The 22,392-nt window shown below is 49.5% G+C and overlaps 1 protein-coding gene across 1 annotated transcript; it reads right to left on the reverse strand.

Moving 5' to 3' along the window:
• Positions 1-5,814: 5,814 nt before the first annotated feature.
• On the reverse strand, positions 5,815-22,348 carry MRPL21 (mitochondrial ribosomal protein L21). The gene is made up of 7 exons (XM_053562487.1): positions 22,232-22,348; positions 14,543-14,600; positions 11,646-11,731; positions 10,093-10,256; positions 8,093-8,145; positions 6,784-6,887; positions 5,815-5,949 (listed from the first exon to the last, which is right to left on the reverse strand). Exons 1-7 carry the CDS (start codon positions 22,329-22,331, stop codon positions 5,885-5,887), a joined length of 630 nt encoding a protein of 209 aa, XP_053418462.1. The 5' UTR covers positions 22,332-22,348; the 3' UTR covers positions 5,815-5,884.
• Between the last annotated feature and the right edge of the window lie 44 nt (positions 22,349-22,392).

The following is a 22,392-nucleotide window of genomic DNA, read 5'->3' on the forward strand; positions in this document are numbered from 1 at the left end:
CCTCAGTCGCTAAAGTACCTGGGACTATAGGCACCTGCCATGATGCACAGCTGATTTTTCTTATTTTTTGTAGAGACAGGGTCCCACTATGTTGCCTAGGCTGGTCTTGAACTCCTGGGTTTAAGCGATATTCTTGCCTTGGCCTCCCAAGGAACTAGGATTACAGGCATGAGCCACTGTGCCTTAACCATTTTAAGTGTACAGTTCGGTGCTGTTAATTACATGGTTGTGCAACCATTGCCACCATCCACCTTCAGAACTCTTTTTTTTTTTTTTTTTTGGTTTTTGACGGGGGCGGGGTGTGAACCCGCCACCTCCGGCATATGGGACCAGCGCCCTACCCCTTTGAGCCACAGGCGCCGCCCACCTTCAGAACTTTTTTCATCTTACAAAAGTGAAACTCTGTCCCCTTTATACACTAACTCCCTAGTCCACCTCCTCCAGGCCCTAGCACCTTTTTACTTTTTGGCTGTATGAACTACCCTGGGGACCTCATATACGTGAAATCATAGAAATACGTGTTTTTGTTCTTTTTTTTGGCTCAGCGCCTATAGCTTAGTGAGTAGGGCACCAGCCACATACACTAAAGGTGGTAGGTTCGAGCCTGGCCCTGGCCTGCTAAGCAACAATGACAAATGCAACCAAAAACTGCCAGGCATTGTGGCAGTTGCCTGTGGTCCCAGCTACTCAGGAGGCTGAGGCAAGAGAATCCCTTGAGCCCGAGAGTTTGAGGTTCCTATGAGCTGTGACGCCACAGCACTCTACCCAGTGTGACATAGTGAGACTCTGTCTCAAAAAAAAAAAAAAAGAAAGAAAGAAATACTTTGTGTTTTGTTTTTGTTTTGTTTTTTTTTTAGACAGTCTCAAGCTGTTGACCTGGGTGGCGTCACAGCTCACAGCAACCTCCAACTCTTGGGGTTAAGAGATTCTCTTGCCTCGGCTTCCCAAGTAGCTGGGACTACAGGTGCCCTCCACAATGCCTGGCAATTTTTTGGTTGTAAGTTTGTCATTGTTGTTTGGCAGGCCCAGGCTGGATTCGAACCTGCCAGCTCCGGTGTATGTGGCTGGAGCCCTAGCCACTTGAGCTGCAGGCGCCAAGCCTTTTTTTTTTTTTTTTTTTTAAACAGAGTCTCACTTTATTGCCCATGGTAGAGTGCTATGGCGTCACAGCTCACAGCAACCTCCAACTCCTGGACTTAGGCGATTCTCTTGCCTCAGCCTCTCGAGTAGCTGGGACTACAGGTGCCTGCCACAACCCCTGGCTATATTTTTTTGTTGTAGTTTGGCCGGGGCTGGGTTTGAACCCGCCACCCTTGGTATAGGGGTCGGCGCCCTACTCACTGAGTCACAGTGGCCACCTTTTCTTTTTTTTTTGAGACAGAGCCTCAAGCTGTCGCCTTGGGTAGAGTGCTGTGGCATCAAAGCTCACAGCAACCTCCAACTCCCGTCTCAAGTGAGTCTTATGCCTCCGCCTCCCAAGTAGCTGGGACCACAGGCACCCACCACAACGCCCGGCTGTTTTTTTTTGGGTTGCAGTCATCATTGTTGTTTGGCAGGCTCGGGCTGGATTTGAATCTGCCAGCTCAGGTGTATGTGGCTGGTGCCTTAGCCTCTTGAGCCACAGGCACCAAGCTGTGTCTTTTTTTTTTTTGGCCGGGGCTAGGTTTGAACCCGCCACCTCCGGCATATGGGACCGGTGCCCTACTCCTTGAGCCACAGGTGCCGCCCTGTGTCTTTTTTTTTTTTTTTTTTGTAGAGACAGAGTCTCACTGTACCGTCCTCGGGTAGAGTGCTGTGGCGTCACACGGCTCACAGCAACCTCTAACTCTTGGGCTTACGCGATTCTCTTGCCTCAGCCTCCCGAGCAGCTGGGACTACAGGCGCCCGCCACAACGCCCGGCTATTTTTTTGTTGCAGTTTGGCCGGGGCCGGGTTTGAACCCGCCACCCTCGGCATATGAGGCCGGCGCCCTACTCACTGAGCCACAGGCGCCGCCCCTGTTTTTTTTTTTTTTTTAGAGATAGAGTCTCACTTTATCGTCCTCACTAGAGTGCTATGGCGTCACACAGCTCACAGCAACCTCCAGCTTCTGGGCTTAGGCAATTCTCCTGCCTCAGCCTCCCAAGTAGCTGGGACTACAGGCGCCCGCCACAACGCCCGGCTATTTTATTGTTGCAGTTTGGCTGGCGCTGGGTTTGAACCCACCACCCTCGGCATATGGGGCCGGCGCCCTACTCACTGAGCCACAGGCGCCGCCCGTCTTTTTTTTTTTTTTTAAACAGAGTCTCACTTTGTCCCCTTGGTAGAGTGCGTGATATCTTAGCTCACGGCAACCTCAAACTCTTGGGTTCAAGTGATCCTCTTGCCTCAGCCTCCCAAGTAGCTGGGACTACAGGTGCCCGCCACACTGCTCCGTTATTTTTTTTTTTTTGTAGAGACAGAGTCTCACTGTAGCGCCCTGGGGTAGAGTGCCGTGGCGTCACACGGCTCATAGCAACCTCCAGCCTTTGGGCTTACGCGATTCTCTTGTCTCAGCCTCCGGAGCAGCTGAGACTACAGGCACCCACCACAATGCCCGGATATATATATATATATTTTTTTGGTTGCAGTTTGGCTGAGGCTGGGTTTGAACCCGCCACCCTCGGTGTATGGGGCTGGTGCCCTACCCCCTGAGCCACAGGCGCCACCAGCTCCGCTATTCTTTTGAGACAGAGTCTTGCTCTTGCTCAGGCTGGTCTCGAACTTGTGTGCTCAGGGCAATCCACCCGCCTTGGCCTCCGAAGTGCTGGGATTACAGGTGTGAGCCACCTCGCCTGGCGATACTTGTGTTTTTGAGACGGGCTTTTGTTATACCCGAAGCGAGTGGAATAGAGAAACACCAGCACACTGAGTCCAAGTTAAGCAGGGGTCCTTTATTGATCGCCTGGGCAGAGAGCGGGCTCAAAGTCTCCCAACCCCTAGAAGCAGGGGTGGAAACCTTTTATAAGGGGCTTTTGGTAGGGGTGGGGAGTCCTTAAGGCAAGCTGAATTTGACAAGTGCCAACAGCTGGTAAGCGGAGTCCTTACAGGGGGAAGCTGGAGTTTTGCAGTTATTACTAGACTCTTTCAGCTGAGCTTTCGGTCTTAAAGGAGAGTGTTGAAAGCCCCCAGCAAGACGGAGTTGGAGCATTAACACTTTCACTCTGCACAGGGTCCTCCGGGTCCACCTGTGTTGTAGCATGCGCCAGAGTGTCCTTCCTTTTTAAGGCCGAATCCTAACTAACACTCCACATTCTGTTCAGCCATTCATCTGTTGGGGAACCCTTGGGTTGCTTCCCCCTTTGGGCTACTGTGAATAACGCATGAACGTGGGCGTGCAAATGTCTCTTCAAGGCCCTGCCGCCAGTTCCTCTGCGTATGTCCAGGAGTGAGATTCCCAGCTCATTCCCCGAAGGGTAATCCTGCTCTTAACATTTTGAGGAAACTAGTCCAGTTAACTTTCACCAGTTCAACACAGATGATGTCACCAAATGGCAAATGTTTCCAGACATCAGTGGCTCTGTCTTTTTCTAGGTAACACAAATAGTGAATTTTGACCTAGGGCCACATCCTCACGGCCATCTGGCGGGGGGACTAGCATTGTCCCGTTCGGTGGATGAGGACGCAGAGGCTCAGGGACTGGGTAACTTGCTCAAGATCACACTTGGGGAGCCGGGTGGGGTGGCTCAAGCCTGTAATCCTATCATTCTGGGAGGCCGAGGCAGGAGGATCACTTGAGCTCAGGAGTTTAAGAGTGGCCTGAACAAGAGTGAGACCCTGTCTCTACTAAAAATGAAAAACTGAGGAAAGAGGATCGCTCAATGCCATGGTACTCTACCTAGGGGGGAAAAAAAATCACACATGGCTCATTAGGGGTGGATCTGGGACTCACCCCAGGTCTGTTTGTCTCTGGAGCCCACATACAACAAACCAAGCTGCCTTCCAGGATCTGTTCCAGGTTTCAAACATGGTAAGAAACATGGATGTGTATACGCCGGAGAATACAGAGGTGATTCCTGCCTCACACCTTACATGTCCTGCAAGCGAAAGCGACCACAGGAGAGCGTGCTGGAGAACTAGAGAGAAGGGCTAGGCGAGGAAGAGTGCCAGGCCCCATGATTCTGGAGACATTTATTAAAACTTCCACATCACAACTGCATTGAAGAAGTGAGCACCCCGTGTTCCCAGGCTGTCCTGCCGTCCTTTCTACATTAGCATCGCCGCAACCCACACAGGTGTCCTGGGGCCTGACTCTCATGCTCAGACTGCTGGGGACCTGGCAGGCCCAGTGCCCTCTGCTGCACATAGAGGACACGGTAGGGGACCAGCAGCCATCAGAGCCTCCGGCACCTGGGAAAGGGCCTTGGCTGTGGGGCAGTCTATTTCCAGATCTCAGGGCCAACCCCATGGCACTTTTGGGAAGTGTAGAAGAAATTATTTACCTTTGTTTGATTAAAGTTGTCCTGCTACCTGAAAGCCCTGTCTTTGCTTTTTTTTTTTTTTTTTTGAGACAGTCTCAAGCTGTTGCCCTGGTAGAGTGCTGTGGCGTCACAGCTCACAGCAACCTCCAACTCCTGGCTTAAGTGATTCTCTTGCCTCAGCCTCCCAAGTAGCTGGGACTACAGGTGCCCACTACAACACCAGGCTATTTTTTTTTTTTTTATTTTTGGTTGCACTGGTCATCATTTTAGCTGGTCCTGGCCGAGTTCAAACCTGCCAGCCTTGGTGTATATGGCCGGCGCCCTACCCACTGAGCTACAGGCGCTGCCCCATCTTTGCTTTTAGAGGGCAGCCCTGTCTCTGAATGAACCAAACCAAGGTCCTGGGGTGTCTGAGTCCCTGCAGGCCCAGGCCCTCAAGTTCTTCCCCATTGGTTCCCTTGGGCACTCTGGACCTTGTCCCTTCTTATCCGGCCTAGCTCCCAGTGGGTCCTCCCCTGCTGCCTGCCCAAACAGACGTGGGCAGCCCCTACCCCCACCCCAACTGCTGCCTTCAGGGTCAGGCTCAGCATTTCTGGGCCCTCTGCCCTGTGGAGTTCCCAGAATGTGCTGTGCCCACCCCCTGCCACCCTGCCCCCTCCTGGCTGCTTACTCTTAGGGTGTCCCCACCCATGTCCCCCTGCTTTCTGCTCAGCCAGGTAGAAAAAAACATGAGCAGGGAGCTGGGCCCAGCCCACCTGTTCTGAATTCCAGCTTTTTAGAAGAGCAAATTGCTAGAAACAGGTATGTCCTGATTATGCAGAGGTGGAATCTGCTCCCATCTTTGTCCATGCGTGGAATCTAGGCTGCGCCTCTCCTGATGTCAGCTCGACAGCTCGCTGTTCCTCACCCGCCCCCTGCTGCCTCTCAGGCTGGAGCTGCCAAGAACACTGTTTGTCTCATCCAGGAGCGTCCAGGCCCCGGCCCCAGGAGGGCCATGCTTGCCATTCTTCCCAAGTTCCTATTTTCTCTGGCTGAGGACGCAGCTGCTCAAGGACCTGGGGCTTAAGTTAAAACAATTTATTTTTTTTGTGGAGACAGAGTCTCACTCTATGGCCCTCGGTAGAGTGCCGTGGCCTCACACAGCTCACAGCAACCTCCAACTCCTGGGCTTAAATGATTCTCTTGTCTCAGCCTCCCGAGTAGCTGGGAATACAGGCGCCCGCCACAACACCCGGCTATTTTTTGGTTGCAGTTTGGCCGGGGCTGGGTTTGAACCCGCCACCCTCGGTATATGGGGCTGGCGCCTTACTGACTGAGCCACAGGCGCCACCCAAGTTAAAACAATTTAAAACAGACATGTATGGCTCTTAAAATCATAACACAGAAACCCAGTGTCCTTGGAAAAAGCATTTATTTTTCTACTTCTGTAAATACTAGTGACGTGATCATGACAAACATGGAGCGACCTCAATGGCATTTATCCGGAGGACGGTCTGCGGGGTCACAATGACTGGAAGAGAGAAGACACCGCTGCAGCTTGACCACAGAGCCTGAAACCTGCTCACAGCTACAGTGAGGGCTCCCGAAGTTGCCTGCTCTGCCACGCAGGCTTTGCCTTGGCCCCAGGCATCCCTAGGTGGCACAGGCCTATGTCCCATGCCCCACACAGCCGTGTTGGTTTCACGGTGTGTGCCGATCGCTTTCTTTGCTCCATCAGCGCTTATAGAGGCTGGAACCCAGAGGCCTCGTGGCCCGGAGAGCCCTGCACTGGCATCTGGCCTTTCTTCCACCCACGATCCCACTGTGACTTCTTTCTTCCACCCACGACCCCACCTGTCTTACTTTGAAGCTACCTGGAAGTGTCAGAAGATACAGGAGAGGTTCTCCTACCAAACTGATTCTAAGGTGACAGCAAATGCTACTGTTCTAGGTGTACTTAATTACACCACACTACTGGTAGTTTATGACAGCAACTGCTGCTGTAACCAAGTGCTGCGACCCCGCAGGCTGCAGCCATTCACTTGTGTGTGTGGCCCTGTGGGGTCCTGTGCCTGAGAAGCCCCCATCACGGGATGGTCTTTAGTGGAGGCTTCTGTAAGGGTGGCACCTGACCTTCTCGTGGATTACCTGCTGCTTTGGGGGCAGTGCCAGGTGTCATGGGTTGAAATAATGCAGGTCATGTGTGGCCAGTCAAGGAGAGTAAGGCCCCATGGGCAGTGGCCAGGACTGAGCGCTGCTAGGGCTCCCTGTCTCCAGTCCCACGGGCGCCCTGCCCTCTGACCTGGACGTACCCTGCACATCTGCACCCCAGGGCACACTTCCAGCTGTGCTTCCTCTAACTTACTTTTTTTCCTTCTGAAGTTTTTTCTTTTCCTAAATTTCATGTTGATTTTTGGCCAAGATTCTGTCTTTTCAATGACTGTGGCTTCTACTCGAACAAGATCCTTTCTAGAAGGAAGGAAAATAAACAGCGATGCACCTTCTTATCTTTTAATCTTATAAAAGCCTTAGGTGAGCCTTTTTTTTTTTTGAGACAGTCTCAAGCTGTTGCCCTGGGTAGAGTGCTGTGGTGTCATAGCTCATAGCAACCTCCAACTCTTGGGCTCAAGTGATTCTCTTGCCTCAGTTTTTCTATTTTTAGTAGAGATGGGGTCTTGCTATTGCTTAGGCTGGTCTCAAACTGGTGAGCTCAGGCAATCCACCCGCCTTGGCCTCCCAGAGTGCTAGGATTAGAGGTGTGAGCCACCATGCCGGCCTAGGCGAGCATTTCTAAAGAATGAAAGTTTACTTTCTTTTTTGGTGATAATAAAAGTAATATGCCAGGCTGAGTGTGGTGGCTCATACCTATAATCCCAGTAGGTCAGACTTGGGAGATGAAGGTGAAAGGATTGCTTGAGCCCAGGATTTTGAGACCTGCCTAAGCAACATAGTGAGACCCCATCTCTATACAAAAATCAAAAAACTTAACTGGGTGTGGTGGCAGGCACCTGTAGTCCCAGATACTTGGAGGCTGAGGCAGGAAGATCACTGAACCCGGGGGTTGGTTTGAGGCTGCAGTAAGCTATGTCACCCTTGCACTCTAGCCTGGGTGATAAAGTAAGACCTGATCTCAAAAAAACCTCAAAACATGGTGGCACCTGTGGTTAATGGGTAGGGCGCTGGCCCCATATACTGAGAGGGTGGTGGGTTCAAACCTGGCCCCGGCCAAACTGTAACAAAAAAATAGCCAGGGGTTGTGGCGGGCACCTGTAGTCCCAGCTACTCGGGAGGCCGAGGCAAGAGAACTGCCTAAGCCCAGGAGTTGGAGGTTGCTGTGAGCTGTGATGCCACAGCACTCTACCGAGGGAGACAAAGTAAGACTCTGTCTCTAGAAAAAACAAACAAAAAAACCCCTCAAAACAACTTCCCCACCAAAACTAAGAATGGTTCTGTGGAGTCTGTGAGCAAACCCTAAAAGGACGACCCTGTAGTAAGTTAGTAACTGACTAATGAATTGCTCTGGATGATCTTCCGGTGGGACACTACCTACCCACAATTATAAGCATAAACGCTGTGCTTAGCATTGGAAGTGACCTGGCCTAACTGTGCGTATCTACCTTATGTGCGTTCAGCCCTGGGGCCCTAGACAAAGCTGGGTACTGATGGTGCCTTACCCAAGCAGTGGCCTGCCGAGCAGCGTGAAGTTCTCTGCCCCCACCAGTAGGACCTGAAAAAAATTGAATAGGCACATTTAATCATTGGCTTTTTACAATAAGGAATATAAAAATTCCTTATTGTAAATAAGGTGCAGTGGCTTATGCCTGTGATCCTAGCACTCTGGGAGGCTGAGGCGGGTAGATCACCTAAGCTTAGGAGTTTGAGACTAGCCTGAGCAAGAGTGAGACCCCCATCTCTACTAAAAATAGAAAAACTAGCTGGATGTTGTGGCAAGCACCTGTAGTACCAGCTACTGGGGAGGCCAAGGCAGGAGGATCACTTGGGCCCAGGAGTTTGAGATTGCTAAGAGCCTATGATACCACAGCACTCTACCCAGGACAACAGAGTGAGACTGTCTCTAAATAAATAAGTAAAATAAATGTTACTAAGAACAGGTAGGAACAAAAACCCAACACAAAATGAGGGCGAGGTTTTTAGGGTATTTGTTACCTGATCATGAAAACAGTGTGACATGAATTTGATAAAGTGGGGGTGCTACTCAGCAGAGGCACGACTTTATGTGAATGCTTCGACCATCATAGGCAGGAGATTCAAAATTTGATTATTTAATGCCATGATTATATAAGAGGTGACTGTATTAACATATTATATGTTGCGACTTAAAAAACACTTTTTTTTTTGTGGTTTTTGGCCGGGGCGGGATTTGAACCCGCCACCTCCAACATATGGGGCCGGTGCCCTACTCCTTGAGCCACAGGCGCCACCCAAAAAAAAAAAAAACTTTTTATTGAAGCATAACGTACAGACAGAAAATACCACGGGGTCTCTTGAGGTAGTTTACAATACCAGAGACTTAGGTTCAACTGTATTGTTTTTTTTTTTTTGAGACAGAGCCTCAAGCTGTCACCCTGGGTAGAGTGCTGTGACATCACAGCTCACAGCAACCTCCAACTCCTGAGCTCAAGTGAGTCTCCTGCCTCCACCTCCCCAGTAGCTGGGACTATAGGCACCTGCCACAACACCTGGCTATTTTTTGGTTGCAGCCATCATTGTTGTTTGGCAGCCTGGGCTGGATTAGAACCCGCCAGCTCAGGTGTATGTGGCTGGCACCTTAGCCGCTTGAGCCACAGGCGCAGAGCCATGTAATGTGTTCTGTACTATTATTATTTTTAGAGATAGAGTCTTATTTTGTCGCCCTCAGTAGAGTGTCGTGGCCTGACAGCTCACAGCAACCTCAAACTCTTGGGTTCAAGCGATTCTCATTCCTCAGTGTCCCAAGTAGCTGGAACTACAGGTGCCTGCCACAATGCCTGGCTATTTTTTTGTTGTAATTTGACTGGGGCTGGGTTTGAACCCACCACCCTTGGTATATGGGGCTGGCGCCCTACCCACTGAGCCACAGGTGCCGCCCCTGTTTTGTGAAGTTAATTTGTTTGGCTCTGAGCTATACTGTCAATGTCAGGCTGAGAAACAGAGCTTCATTTTCTTGCTGCAAATATGCAGAGATTCATATTCACAAAGGAGAAGGAGTTTTAGTTAACAAGGAAAATTATTTATCTTATATTACATTGATAATTAAATAATCCTAGAAAAATTATGTGCGGTACCCAAGGGAATGCCTCTAAACCAGCAGCAGCCATCAGGTCTAATCACAGAGTAGCGTTTTTTTGCAGAAACTTAACACATTTTCCTCTTAAACATTGGCTTGAAAACTCATCATATGCTTAATTGGAATTTTTATTATATCTGCAATCAAGTATTTTTCTACATTCACGAGATTGCAAGGCAAAGCAATGAAGACATACCTTTTTTTTGTATTTGGAGACAGGGTCTCACTTTATTGCCCGGAGGTCCGCGCTCAGCTGCAGCTACTGCCCACTCTCTCCCACCTGTCCCTTCTGAGCCTGGCTTCGCTGACCTCGACTTCAGACTGGAAGAAACCTCAGTGCATTTGGTGGCCGAGTATCTGAGTATATAAGCAACTTGGTGGTCTCACCTTCTCTAGTCGAATTCTCTCTCCACATGCAGCTTCTAGCCCATTTTCAACTAAGATCAGGTCTTCGGAGGTCACCTTCCACTGGTGGCCAGCAAAATGCACCACAGCAAAGAGCCTGCCGTATTGCCCGGTGGCGATGAGCTCGTTCACCTTCCCAACGACCTCTGTGGGGACAGGCGGCTGGGCAGTCTCCCGCGCTCCCTCTCTTGCCCCTTTGTCCGCTTCCCCACTGCCCTGTGCCATGGAGCTTCCAGTGGAGGGGCCCTGGGGTGCACATGACAGCTCACCCTGGAGGAGCCCCTCACGTGACAGCTCGCCCTGGAGGAGCCCCTCACGTGACAGCTCGCCCTGGAGGAGCCCCTCACGTGACAGCTCGCCCTGGAGGAGCCCCTCACGTGACAGCTCGCCCTGGAGGAGCCCCTCACGTGACAGCTCGCCCTGGAGGAGCCCCTCACGTGACAGCTCGCCCTGGAGGAGCCCCTCACGTGACAGCTCACCCTGTAGGAGCCCCTCACTAGCAGTCACCAGCCCTTGCTGCCCCCCTTGCAGGTACAGGCACCAGGCACAGGGTCAACCTGTGGTTCCCAGGGGCTCAGGCACCTCAGCAGAGAGGGCTTTTATAGATGGAAACTTTCCTGACTTCACAGAATGCCCTGGCCTGGCTGTGTGTCTGTGACGCCACCTTGTTTATCCCCATTCCTTATCAGTAGGTTGCCAGTGGACAGAGGGATGAGAATTGAGAAGGGAAAGCTGAGGCCTTGTGCAATAAGAGATACCCAGAATTACATCCCCACGGGTGGGCGGACCCTACCTGTGTGCCTCTTACCATGGGGCTCTGAGCGCTGTCTGTTGTCACTGTCCTGGTTCAGGTAACAGTCTCCTCTGTCCTGCACCTTTTACTCTGAACAGCATTTACTGACCACCAACCCACATGGCTTGATCTAGGGCTAGGCACCCAGAATGGCCACAAAATACTTCCTACCCTAGAATGGGAGCCAAGACCACAGCTGCTGGCAGCGGAGGTCTGGGAATATTCACTTTGCACAGTACGTAAAATAGTTCTTTCAAACGCTTTCCAAAAAGGAGCTTCCACCCAACAACGTGGACTTCTACCTTTTTGGGAGAGGGAAGATTATGGGTACAGTGGCTGACCATGCTGTCCTGTCTCAGGACATGAGCACAATGCTGAAGTGACTCTAAACGCCTCGCGTGTTTCTCCAACAGCCAGGGAGGCACCAGCATCTGTTTGTCATTGGGCTCACCTGCTCCTCTGGGGAGAACTACCCCGAACCCCACGTTTCCACCACAGGAGGACATGAGCGATGGACCAGGCATCCTCTTCCCTCACCCATGTGCCTGCCTGAAGCATGGAAGTGCTCAAAGAGTGAAATTTTAGTGGTAACTGGCAAAAATGAACACAAGTACCCACACTGCTGTGTTGAGGAGCTTCCAGAAAGGGGAGATCCTTGCTCTGAGGCCTGCTGCCCTCCTTGTTCGTGACCAGGGTGGGAGCAGCACTGCCATCTGGTCTGTCTCCCAGGGAAGTCCCTTACCTGTGTGGTGTCTGGTCTCCTCAGTGGGGTCGGGCAAGACAACTTCTGGCCAAGGGGGTGAGCTCAAGGACGTTTTAGGAACATATCTGAAAGAAATATTTAATATATACATCACACACGTGAAAAGGCAGCTCAAAATCCCTCAGAAACGGCTGTGCCAGAGAGTCAGGAAGGACAAAGTCCTCCCCAGTCCCTGACTCAGGGCTTGCACCCTCAGGTCACTTGCTGGAATCATGAAAGTGAGCTGCTCTGGCCAGGCAAGGTGGCTCATGCCTGTAATCCTAGCACTCCGGGAGGCCAAGGCGGGTGGATTGCCTGAGCTCACAGGATTGAGACCAGCCTGAGCAAGAGCAAGACCCTCCCCCGTCCCTTAAAAAAAAAAATAGCTGGGTGTTGTGGCGGGCACCTGTAGTCCCAGTTCCTTGGGAGGCTGAGATAAGAGAGTCGCTTGAGTCCCAGAGTTGCAGGTTGCTGTGAGCTATGACAGCACAGAACTCTACCAATAGTGACAAAGTAGGACTCTGTCTCAAAAAAAAAGTGAGCTGCTTTCTCCCATTTATAGGAAGGGCCTGGCTGTCGGGAGATGCCATGGCTGTGTATATATGCACCTGTGTGAGTGTGTGAGCTTGCTATCTTGAAGCTAAGGGATTCTGGGCAGCACCAACACTCACTCTTTTAAAAAAAAAATTACTACTTTTTAGAGACAGCCTCTTGCTGTGTTGCTTAGGTTGGTCTTGAACTCCTGGGTGCAAGCGATCTTTCTGCCTCAGCTTCCCAAGTAGCTTGAACACAGTCGCCTGCCACAATACCCAGCTAGTTTTCTATTTTTAGTAGAGACGGGGTCTGCTCTTGCTCAGGCTGGTCTTGTACTCCTGAGCTCAAGGGGTCCTCCCACCTTGGCCTCCCAGATATTCACTATCGTTTTTAAGCTTTTGTTGCTATTGCCACTAGAAAGAGAAATTTCAGTCTTTCTGCTCCTGGGTTGCAAGAAGAAAAATAAGACTTGCAACATAAGGAAAACGTTCTGACTTCCACACCAAGGACCAGGTCCACTGTCCTGGCGCTGGGCACAGCCACACGCACCTATGAAGACAATGGCTGCCTTCCTGCCTGCTTGTCTGGGGCCCTGGAAACACAGACCTGTGCTCTGGGACTGACCAGGGGCTCAAGGAGGGCTGCAGGTGCTGCTCTCCAAAAGAAGTCTCTGACCTGCTTGGCGTCTGGTCTCCTCAAAGAGCGTGAGGAGAACAGAACAAAAACGTGAAACTTGGACGTTGGCAGGAAGGGTATAGCATACACGCAGGAAAAAATTAGGCCAGTCCAGCAGATGCTCACGTATGAGTTCTTCTTATATTCAGATTCAGTTTTTCAACTTCTTTAGAGAAATAAGAAAGACTCCTGTATCTCCCTGATGTCACAGAAACAGCAGCTGCTGCTCTGGGTGCTTAGTGGGTGCCTGGCACTCTTTGAAAATAAACATTTACTTAATTCTCACCAAACTCCATGGAGACAGATGCTAACATTCCTTCTACCTTGCCAAGCTCAGTGTCCCAGGCTGTGAGGGGCCATCTGGGACTGCACCCAGGGGCTTCCTACAATAACGGTTCCTCTGTACTGGGAGTGGGATTGTGTCAAATTTACTTTCTGCATTCTGTAACACTTAAAAAAAATTTCTTCTAAGTATAAATTTGTTATTTTTTGAGATAGAGTCTCACTTTTTTTGCCCCTGATAGAGGGCCGTGTGTCATGGCTCACAGCAACCTGAAACTCTTGGGCTCTAGTGATCCTCTTGCCTTAGCCTCCTGAGTAGCTGGGACTATAGGCGCCCACCACAATGCCCGGCTATTTTTTGAGACAGGGTCTCACTCTTGCTCAGGCTGGTCTCTAACTCTTAAGCTCTGGCAATCCATTCCCCTCAGCCTCCCAGAGTGCTAGGATTACAGGCGTGAGCCACCTCGACTGGCCCTAAGGATAAAATTTTAACACAGAACAAGCTTTTCCAAATTATATAAATTCTATAAATATAAATATTGTGTCAGAGATGCTGAATTAGAAATCTTGAATTAGGCATTAAAGATTCTTTGTAATAACTCATGCCTCTAACCTTCGCACTCTGGAAGGCCAAGGCAGGTGGATTGCCTGAGCTCAGCAGTACTACCAGCCTGAGCAAGAGTGAGACCCCTTTTCTACTAAAAATAGAAAAACCAGCTGGTGATTGTGGCAGAGGTGCCTGTAGTCATAGCTACTTGGGAGACTGAGGCAGTAGAGTTGCTTGAGCCCAGGAATTTGAGGTTGCTGTGAGCTATGACACCAAGGCACTTTACCGGGGGCAAGAAAGTGAGACTCTGTCTTTAAAAGAAAAAAAAAAAAAAGATTCTTTGTAATAATAGGCAAAGCATAGGGCCCACATCCTTCTCTTTGCACTTTGGTAATTCTGACTGTATTTTAAGGGTCTGAGGAAAAACAGTGTCAAAGAAGTTAAGAGAAAATTTAAAAACATTCTCAAAGAATAAAATGTAGTAAGTTTGGCCCTTTCCCCCCTAACATATAGACAGTGTCTTGCTCTGTTGCCCAGGCTGGAGTGCAGTGGCTCCAGCCGCTTGAACTCCTGGGCCCAAGCCATCCTTCTGTCTCAGACCCCCCAGCAGATGAGATCACAGGTACACACCCCCATGCCTGTCTAAAGAAGTTTTGACCTGGGTGGCGCCTGTGGCTCAAGGAGTAGGGCGCCGGTCCCATATGCCGGAGGTGGCGGGTTCAAACCCAGCCCCGGCCAAAAAACCACAAAAAAAAAAAAAAAAAAAAAAAAAAAAAAAAAAAAAAGTTTTGACCTTAGAAAGACAGTTGTATAAATGAAGAAAAAAAAAAAAGTCACCAGAACCCACATTTGATATTACCCTTGTGGAAACGAAGTGCTCTGCGAACTGAATCTTGGAGAAGCAGACCGAAGGGAAGCTGAGGGAACAAGAGAGATACAGGTAGTCACCACTGCAAGTTGCAGACCTCCCTTTACGGCGCTATGGTGGCTGGTACTGGCTCTGGTTCAAACCACATCACACCCTGCCTACAGAAAAATCTAGGTGAACAAAACTAAAAGAATACCATTTATTGGGTGGCGCCTGTGGCTCAAGAAATAGGGCGCCGGCCCCATATACAGGGGGTGGGGGGTTTAAGCCTGGCCCTGGCCAGAAACGGCAAGAATAAAACAAAACAAAACATCATTCATTGATTATGTGTGTTCACCACAGCATCTAAAAGCAAGGCGTCCAGAATCACTCCCCACCCACCAACTCATTCCTTGGCCATCAAGTGCCCACTAGGCTCGGACCCTATTCTGTGTCCCGGTGTGGGAGCAGCTTCCCAGGTGGCCTGGCGAATCCCGCCTCCTGGTGTTCTTGCCTGTGTTGTCCCTCCATGGGTTTGTCTTTGCGTCCAATGGCTTGTGGCAGGAGTGATGGCACATCCCCCCTGAGATGGGTTACAAAGACTGCGACTTCCCGTGGCTGTCTGTGCCCACTCCTCGCTCTGAAGTCTGTCTGTGGGAGCGGCCCTGTGAAGGGTAAAGAACTGGGCCTCTGGCCAGCACTCACAGGAGTGAGCCTGTGAGTGGATTCTCCAGCCCCAGGGAGTTTTGTTTTGTGTTTTTTTTGGTTGAGACAAGTCTTACTCTGTTGCCCGAAGCTAGAGTGTAGTGGTGTCATCACAATTCACAGCAACCTCAGACTCTTGGGCTCAAGCAATCCTCCTGCCTCAGTTCCCACCTAACTGCGACTATAGGCACCCACCACAAAGCCTGGCTAGTTTTTCTGTTTTTAGTAGAGATAGGGCTTCACTCTTGCTCAGGCTGGTCTCAAACTCCTGAGCTCAAGCAATCCACCCATCTTGGCCTCCCAGAGTGCTGGGATCACAGGCATGAGCCACTGAGCCTGTGGCTCCAGGGGAGTCTTAAGATAACTGCAGCAGATAATATACTGAAGGACAAAGACATTCACAGTCTGAGGAGAGGCTCAGAAAAAAAAAAAGACAGTATTCAGGTGCAAAGCACAGACAGATTTCTTAGTAATTTTTAAGAAATTCAACTATAACATATATTATAAAATTCACCCGTGAGCAGAGGCTCCCATCCTCATCTCCTTGGCTGGGCCTTCCTCTTCCATCTGCCATCTGGGAGCCTGGGCTCAGGCTGGGTCTTCCCTTCTTCTGTCTATGCCCATTTCTCTGGGGACTGCGTCTAGCTGCATGGGCTTAAACATCTTCTATACGCTGGTGACTGCCAAGCTTATACCTCCACCAGCATATGTCCCACGGTCACTGTGTGTCTGACAGGCATCAGACCTACAAAGGTAGCTGGTCTCTCCCCTGCCTGTTTTGGCCATGCTCCTCCCTATCTAACACAATGGCAACCTCAGCCTGCTAGTTGCTCAGGCCCCAAACCTCTGTCACTTTTGACCCTTCTCTGTCACACTGCTCAGCCAACTCATCAGCAACTCTCTCTTCAGGGGACTGGAATCTAACCTCTCGAATCACCCAAGCCACCCCCCTTTTCTGCCTAGATTATTACTATCACTCTGCTCTCACCCTTGCCTCCAACCACAGTGAGAGTGATTCTGTGAAAACTTAAGTCAGATCATGTCACTACTTTGCTGAAACTCTCCAAGACCTTCCCATTTCATTCAAAGAAAGAGCCAAAATTCTTTTTTTGGTAGAGACAGAGTCTCACTGTACTGCCCTCGAGTAGAGTGCCATGATGTCACACGGCTCACAGCAACCTCTAACTCTTGGGCTTAGGCGATTCTCTTGCCTTAGCCTCCCGAGTAGCTGGGACTACAGGCGCCCGCCACAACATCCGGCTATTTTTTTGCTGCAGTTTGGCTGGGGCTGGGTTTGAACCTGCCTCGGCATATGGGGCTGGCGCCCTACTCACTGAGCCACAGGTGCCGCCCAAGAGCCAAAATTCTTATCATGGTCTATAAGGGCAGGGGGACAATGTAACCCACTCCTGTCTCTCAGAATCTATCCTTCATGCTCTCCCCCTTGCCACTCTGTTTCCTCCGTATTCCTGGACCACACCGGGCCTGTGCTGGCCTCGGACACTGTGCCTTGGCTATTCCTTTTTTAGGAGAGATGAGGTCTTGTTACATTGCCCAGGCTGGTCTCAAACTCCTGGCATCATGTGATCTGCTCACCTTGGCTTCCCAAACTGCTGGGATTACAGGAATGAGCCTGCTTGGGTTATTTTTCACCTGGAACATTCCCCCCCTTGCTAGGTACCTGCAAAGTTAATTCCCTCACTTCCCTCAAGTCTCCACTAAAACACCATCTCAGTAGAGAGGTTTTTCTTGGCTATTGTATTGAAAATGGAATCTTTCCCTCCCAATTCATGCTTTCTTTTTCTTCCTAAGACTTACTGGCTTCTGGCTCGGCGCCCAGCGCTGGCCATGTGCCCTGAGGCTGGGTGGGTTCGAACCTAGCCTGGAACAGCTAAACAACGACAACTGCAACAATAGGTGGGCACTGTGGTGGGCGCCTGTAGTCCCAGCTATTTGGGAGGTTGAGGCAAGAGAATCACTTAAGCCCAAGAGCTGGAGGTTGCTGTGAGCTGTAATGCCACAGCACTCTACCAAGGGTGACACAGTGAGACTCTGTCTCAAAACAACAACAACAAAAAAACTTACTGGCTTCTAACATACTACAGAATCTGCTTATTTTTTTTATTCTTGGGGATTGATTGAGGGTACAATAAACCAGGTTACACTGATTGCATTCGTTAGGTAAAGTCCCTCTTGCAATTGTGTGACATTTTTTTTTTTTTTGCAGGTTTTGGCCAGGGCTAGGTTTGAACCCGCCACCTCCAGCATATGGGACCGGCACTCTACTCCTTTGAGCCACAGGCGCTTAGAATCTGCTTATTTTTTAAAAACTGCCTGCCTCTCTGTACATCCCTTCCCCCATCAGTGTTAGCTTTATTAAACACAGGGATCACTGTTTTTTTATATTATGGATGTATCCTCACCACTGGTCACGTGCTCAGTAACAGTGAATGGATGAATTTACCAAACTTAAGCCTCCATTGCAATACTCCAGTGACCAGGAGCTCAGCATCTCTCCTGGAAGTCACCCCACTGTTACAAGGTCAGTTAGAAGGCTGGGCATAGTAGCTCATGCCTGTAATCCTAGCACTCTGGGAGGTCAAGGTAGGAAGATCACTTGAGCCCAGGAGTTTGAGGATGCAGTGAGCTATGATGATGCTACTGCACTCCAGCCAGGGTGACAGAACCAACCAACCTACCTCAGTTAGCAATCTTACTGTACCCAAGTTGCTTCTAGCTTTGGCCTTGGATCTACAGGGAACAAACTCTCCTCTTTCATAGGATCATCCTGAGGACCCTGAGTCTTACTTTTTGTCTTTATTCACTCATCAGGCATTCAAGGCCCCACTGGCTTACCTTTTTGGCCCCCTTTTCTTTTCTTTTTTTTCATAGAGACAGAGTCTCACTTTATAGCCCTCGGTAGAGTGCCGTGGCATCACACAGCTCACAGCAAACTCCAACTCCTGGGCTTCAGCGATTCTCTTGCCTCAGCCTCCCGAGTAGCTGGGACTACAGGCGCCCGCCACAACGCCCGGCTAGGCCCCCTTTTCTTAATTGCTTCACTGTGTATACTTTCTTCAAATGTGGGTCAGAACTTGAACACAGCATTCAAAGGATGGTTTTAAGTTGGTAGAATGGAGTTAAGTCTCACTGCTTTTGTAAAACTTTCCTGCCTGATTAAGCCCAGGTTTTATTATGGAAAACGTCAACATACAAAAAAAGACCACAAAATACTGAACCTTCAATCCTTCCTCCTTAGGTGCAACAGTTATCTCAAGGCCAATCTTGTCATCTACACTGCTTCTCGCCCAACTCTGCAATTATTATTTTTTTGAGACAGTCTTTATTGCCTTGGTACAGTGCCGTGGCATTGTAGCTCACAGCAAACTCAAACTCTTTTTTTAAAAGATATGTTCTCATTGAATTTTTTTTTTTGCAGTTTCTGGCCGGGGCTGGGTTTGAACCCACCACCTCTGGCATATGGGGATGGCGCCCTACCCCTTCGAGCCACAGGCGCTGCCTGCAACCTCAAAGTCTTGAGCTCAAGTGATCCTCTTGCCTCAGTCTTTTCATTTTTAGTAGAGATGGGGGTCTCATTCTTGCTCAGTCTGGTCTCAAACTCCTGAGTTCAAGCGATCTGCCCACCTTGGCCTCCCAGAGTGCTAGGATTAAGGTGCAAGCCACTGTGCACAGCCAATTATTATTATTATTCTTTATTTTTTTAGAGACAGAGTCTCACTTTGTCGCCCTTGGTAGAGTACTGTGTGTCACAGCTTACAGCAACCTCCAACTCCTGGGCTTAGGCGATTCTCTTGCCTCTGTCTCCCCAGTAGCTGGGACTACAGGCCGGGCCTACTACAACACCCAGCTATTTTTTTGTTGCAGTTTGGCCAGGGCTGGGTTTGAATCCGCCACCCTCGGCATATGGGGCCGGCGCCCTACTCACTGAGCCACAGGCGCCGCCCTATATTGTTTTTTTAATGGACTTTATTTTTAGAGCAGTTTTAGGTTCACAGCAAAGTTGAGTAGAATGTACAGAGTTCCCAAATATCCCCTGTTCCACTTTCACAGCCTCCCCAATTATCAACGTCCCCCACCAAGTGGTACATTTTTATAATCAGTGAGCTTACACTGAGACATCATTATCATCCAAAGTCTATAGTTTACTTCGGTTCATTCTCGGCGTTATACAATTTAAGGATTTGGATAAATTTATAACGATATGTATCTATCATTATAATATCAGAACAGTTTCATTGCCCTAAAAATTCTATGTGCTCCACCTATTCATCCTTCTCCCTTCCCTCCCCCATCCTTAATCTTACTATTTTTTTAGTGTCTCCAGGGTTTTGTCTTTTTCAGAATGTTGCATAGTGGGACTCATACAGTATGAAGCCTTTCAGATTGGTTTCTTTTACTTAGTTATATAAATGTAAGTTTCCTCCATGTCTTTTCAGGACTCAACTTTCTCCTTGGTGCTGAATAATATCCCATTGTATGGATGTGCTACCATTTACATTTAACCAGTATCATTTATCCAATTTTAACAAATACTGATATATTCATCAGTATATTTTTATGACAAAGAATAATTTTTTAAAAACGATCTTTGAGGGCGGCGCCTGTGGCTTAGTCGGTGGGGCGCCGGCCCCATATACCGAGGGTGGTGGGTTCAAACCCGGCCCCGGCCAAACTGCAAAACCAAAAAATAGCCGGGCGTTGTGGCGGGCGCCTGTAGTCCCAGCTACTCGGGAGGCTGAGGCAAGAGAATCGCTTAAGCCCATGAGTTGGAGGTTGCTGTGAGCTGTGTGAGGCCACGGCACTCTACCGAGGGCCATAAGGTGAGACTCTGTCTCTACAAAAAAAAAAAAAAAAAAAAAACCCGATCTTTTAGTACTGAGGATTTTTACAAATGATTTAAAAAAAAATGATTATCAATAAATATTAAAAAAAATGATCATCAGTATACATAAAAAACCAGAAAGATACCTTAGTTGCTTTCAAGCTTTGGTGACTACTAATAAAGCTGCTATAAACTCTTATATGCAGGTTGTTTTTTTTTTAATTTTTTTTTTTTTTTGGTAGAGACAGAGTCTTACTTTATGGCCCTTGGTAGAGTGCCGTGGCCTCACACAGCTCACAGCAACCTCCAGCTCTTGGGCTTAGGTAATTCTCTTGCCTCAGCTTCCCAAGTAGCTGGGACTACAAGTGCCTGTTAGAATGCCCAGCTATTTTTTTTTTTTTTGTAGAGACAGAGTCTCACTGTACCACCCTCCGGTAGAGTGCCGTGGTGTCACACAGCTCACAGCAACCTCTAACTCTTGGGCTTACGCGATTCTCTTGCCTCAGCCTCCGGAGTAGCTGGGACTACAGGGGCCCGCCACAATGCCCGGCTATTTTATTTTTTTTTGTTGCAGTTTGGCCGAGGCTGGGTTTGAACCCGCCACCCTCGGCATATGGGGTTGGTGCCCTACACACTGAGACACAGGGGCTGCCCCCACACAGATGTACTGTTTTATCAGCAAAGATATCAGTATATTTTTATGACAAAGACTCATTCTTTAAAAACTTTTAGTACTGATGATTTTTAAAAAATGATCATCGATAAACATGAAAAATGATCCTCATTAAACAAACAAAAAAAGTTCTTTGACAGTGTCGAATATACTGTTAGATCTTTTTTTTCAGGTCCTGGTGACACACAACATCCAATTTTAAGGCACACTGTGGCATGCAAACACCTCAATTTCTTTCTTTCCTTTTTTTTTGTAGAGACAGAGTCTCACTTTACTGCCCTCGGTAGAGTGCCGTGGCGTCACAGCTCACAGCAACTTCCAGCTCTTGGGCTTATGTGATTCTCTTGCCTCAGCCTCCCCAGTAGCTGGGACTACAGGCGCCCGCCACAACGCCCGGCTATTTTTTTGTTGCAGTTTGGCGGGGGCTAGGTTTGAACCCACCACCCTCGGTATATGGGGCCGGTTTTTTTTTTTTTTTTTGAGACAAAAGTCTGAAGCCATTTCCCTGGGTAGAGTGCTGTGGCTTCATAGCTCACAGCAACCTCCAACTCTTGGGCTCAAGTGATCCTCTTGCCTCAGTTTTTCAATTTTCTTTTTTTTAGTATTGACGCGGTCTTGCTTTTGCTCAGGCTGGTCTTGAACCCCTGAGCTCCCGCAGTTCACCTGCCTGGGCCACCCAGAGTGCTGGGATTACAGGCGTGAGCCACTGCGCCCGGCCCACCTCAATTATTTTCGAGCAGGGATTATTATTATTATTTTTTTTTTGAGCCTCTTAACCGGCCAATGCCTACAACACAGCTGTCGTTTTCTTTTTCTTTTTTTTTGTAGAGACAGAGTCTCACTGTACCGCCCTTGGTAGAGCGCCGTGGCGTCACACGGCCCACAGCAACCTCCAACTCCTGGGCCTACGCGACTCTCCTGCCTCAGCCTCCCGAGTAGCTGGGACTACAGGCACCCGCCACAACGCCCGGCTATTTTTTTGTTGCAGTTTGGCCGGGGCTGGGTCTGAACCCGCCACCCTCGGCATATGGGGCGGGCGCCCCACTCACTGAGCCACAGGCGCTGCCCCCACAGCTGTCGTTTTCAATGAATGAGTTCGGATTAGACAAGAACATCGTTTTTTAGATGAGGACATTTTCTCGGAGAGCGTGGAACAAAGATTCAGGCCTGGGTTCTGGAGGCGGACAGGGTTCTCGGCATCACTCCTCTCCAGTTTCCTCCCTGTGTTATCTTGGGCCAAGTTACAGAACTTCTTTGAGTTTGTTCTCCTATAACACAGGGCCCATACAGAAGCTGAACGGCTATCGTCATTATTTAAACTACTAACTGAAAAACGAGGATCCGAATCCAGGTTCTCCCGACTGCAAAATTCATGCCATTATTTATGACGAACGCGATCAACACCGGCACACACGTGACAGGATCGCAGGTCGCACCGCTCCCTCCGCTTCCTCCCTCCACCCTGCGGTCCTGGTCTCACCCGCTCCGGGCCCCGGAGGTCTCAGGATGCTGCGGCTACACGAGGACACCAGCCGCCCAAGGGTGACCGTCAAGGCCGATACCCGCACGGCCGCCGCCATCTTCCCGCACTCTTGGCCGGAAGCGGAAGCGGCGCGAACCCCGTGCGTGGCTGCACCCGCC

Source organism: Nycticebus coucang, chromosome 14 (assembly GCF_027406575.1).
Source record: "Nycticebus coucang isolate mNycCou1 chromosome 14, mNycCou1.pri, whole genome shotgun sequence".
NCBI lineage: Eukaryota > Metazoa > Chordata > Mammalia > Primates > Lorisidae > Nycticebus > Nycticebus coucang.

Excerpts from the sequence above, each read along its gene's own strand:
- MRPL21 (XM_053562487.1), bottom strand. The coding sequence starts at position 22,331 with ATGGCGGCGGCCGTGCGGGTATCGGCCTTGACGGTCACCCTTGGGCGG. Across the intron at positions 11,732-14,542 it reads AGCACTTCGTTTCCACAAGG|ATATGTTCCTAAAACGTCCT; the intron begins GTAATATCAAAT and ends TATTTCTTTCAG. Across the intron at positions 5,950-6,783 it reads AAACTTCAGAAGGAAAAAAA|TCATTGTGACCCCGCAGACC; the intron begins GTAAGTTAGAGG and ends TCTCTCTTCCAG.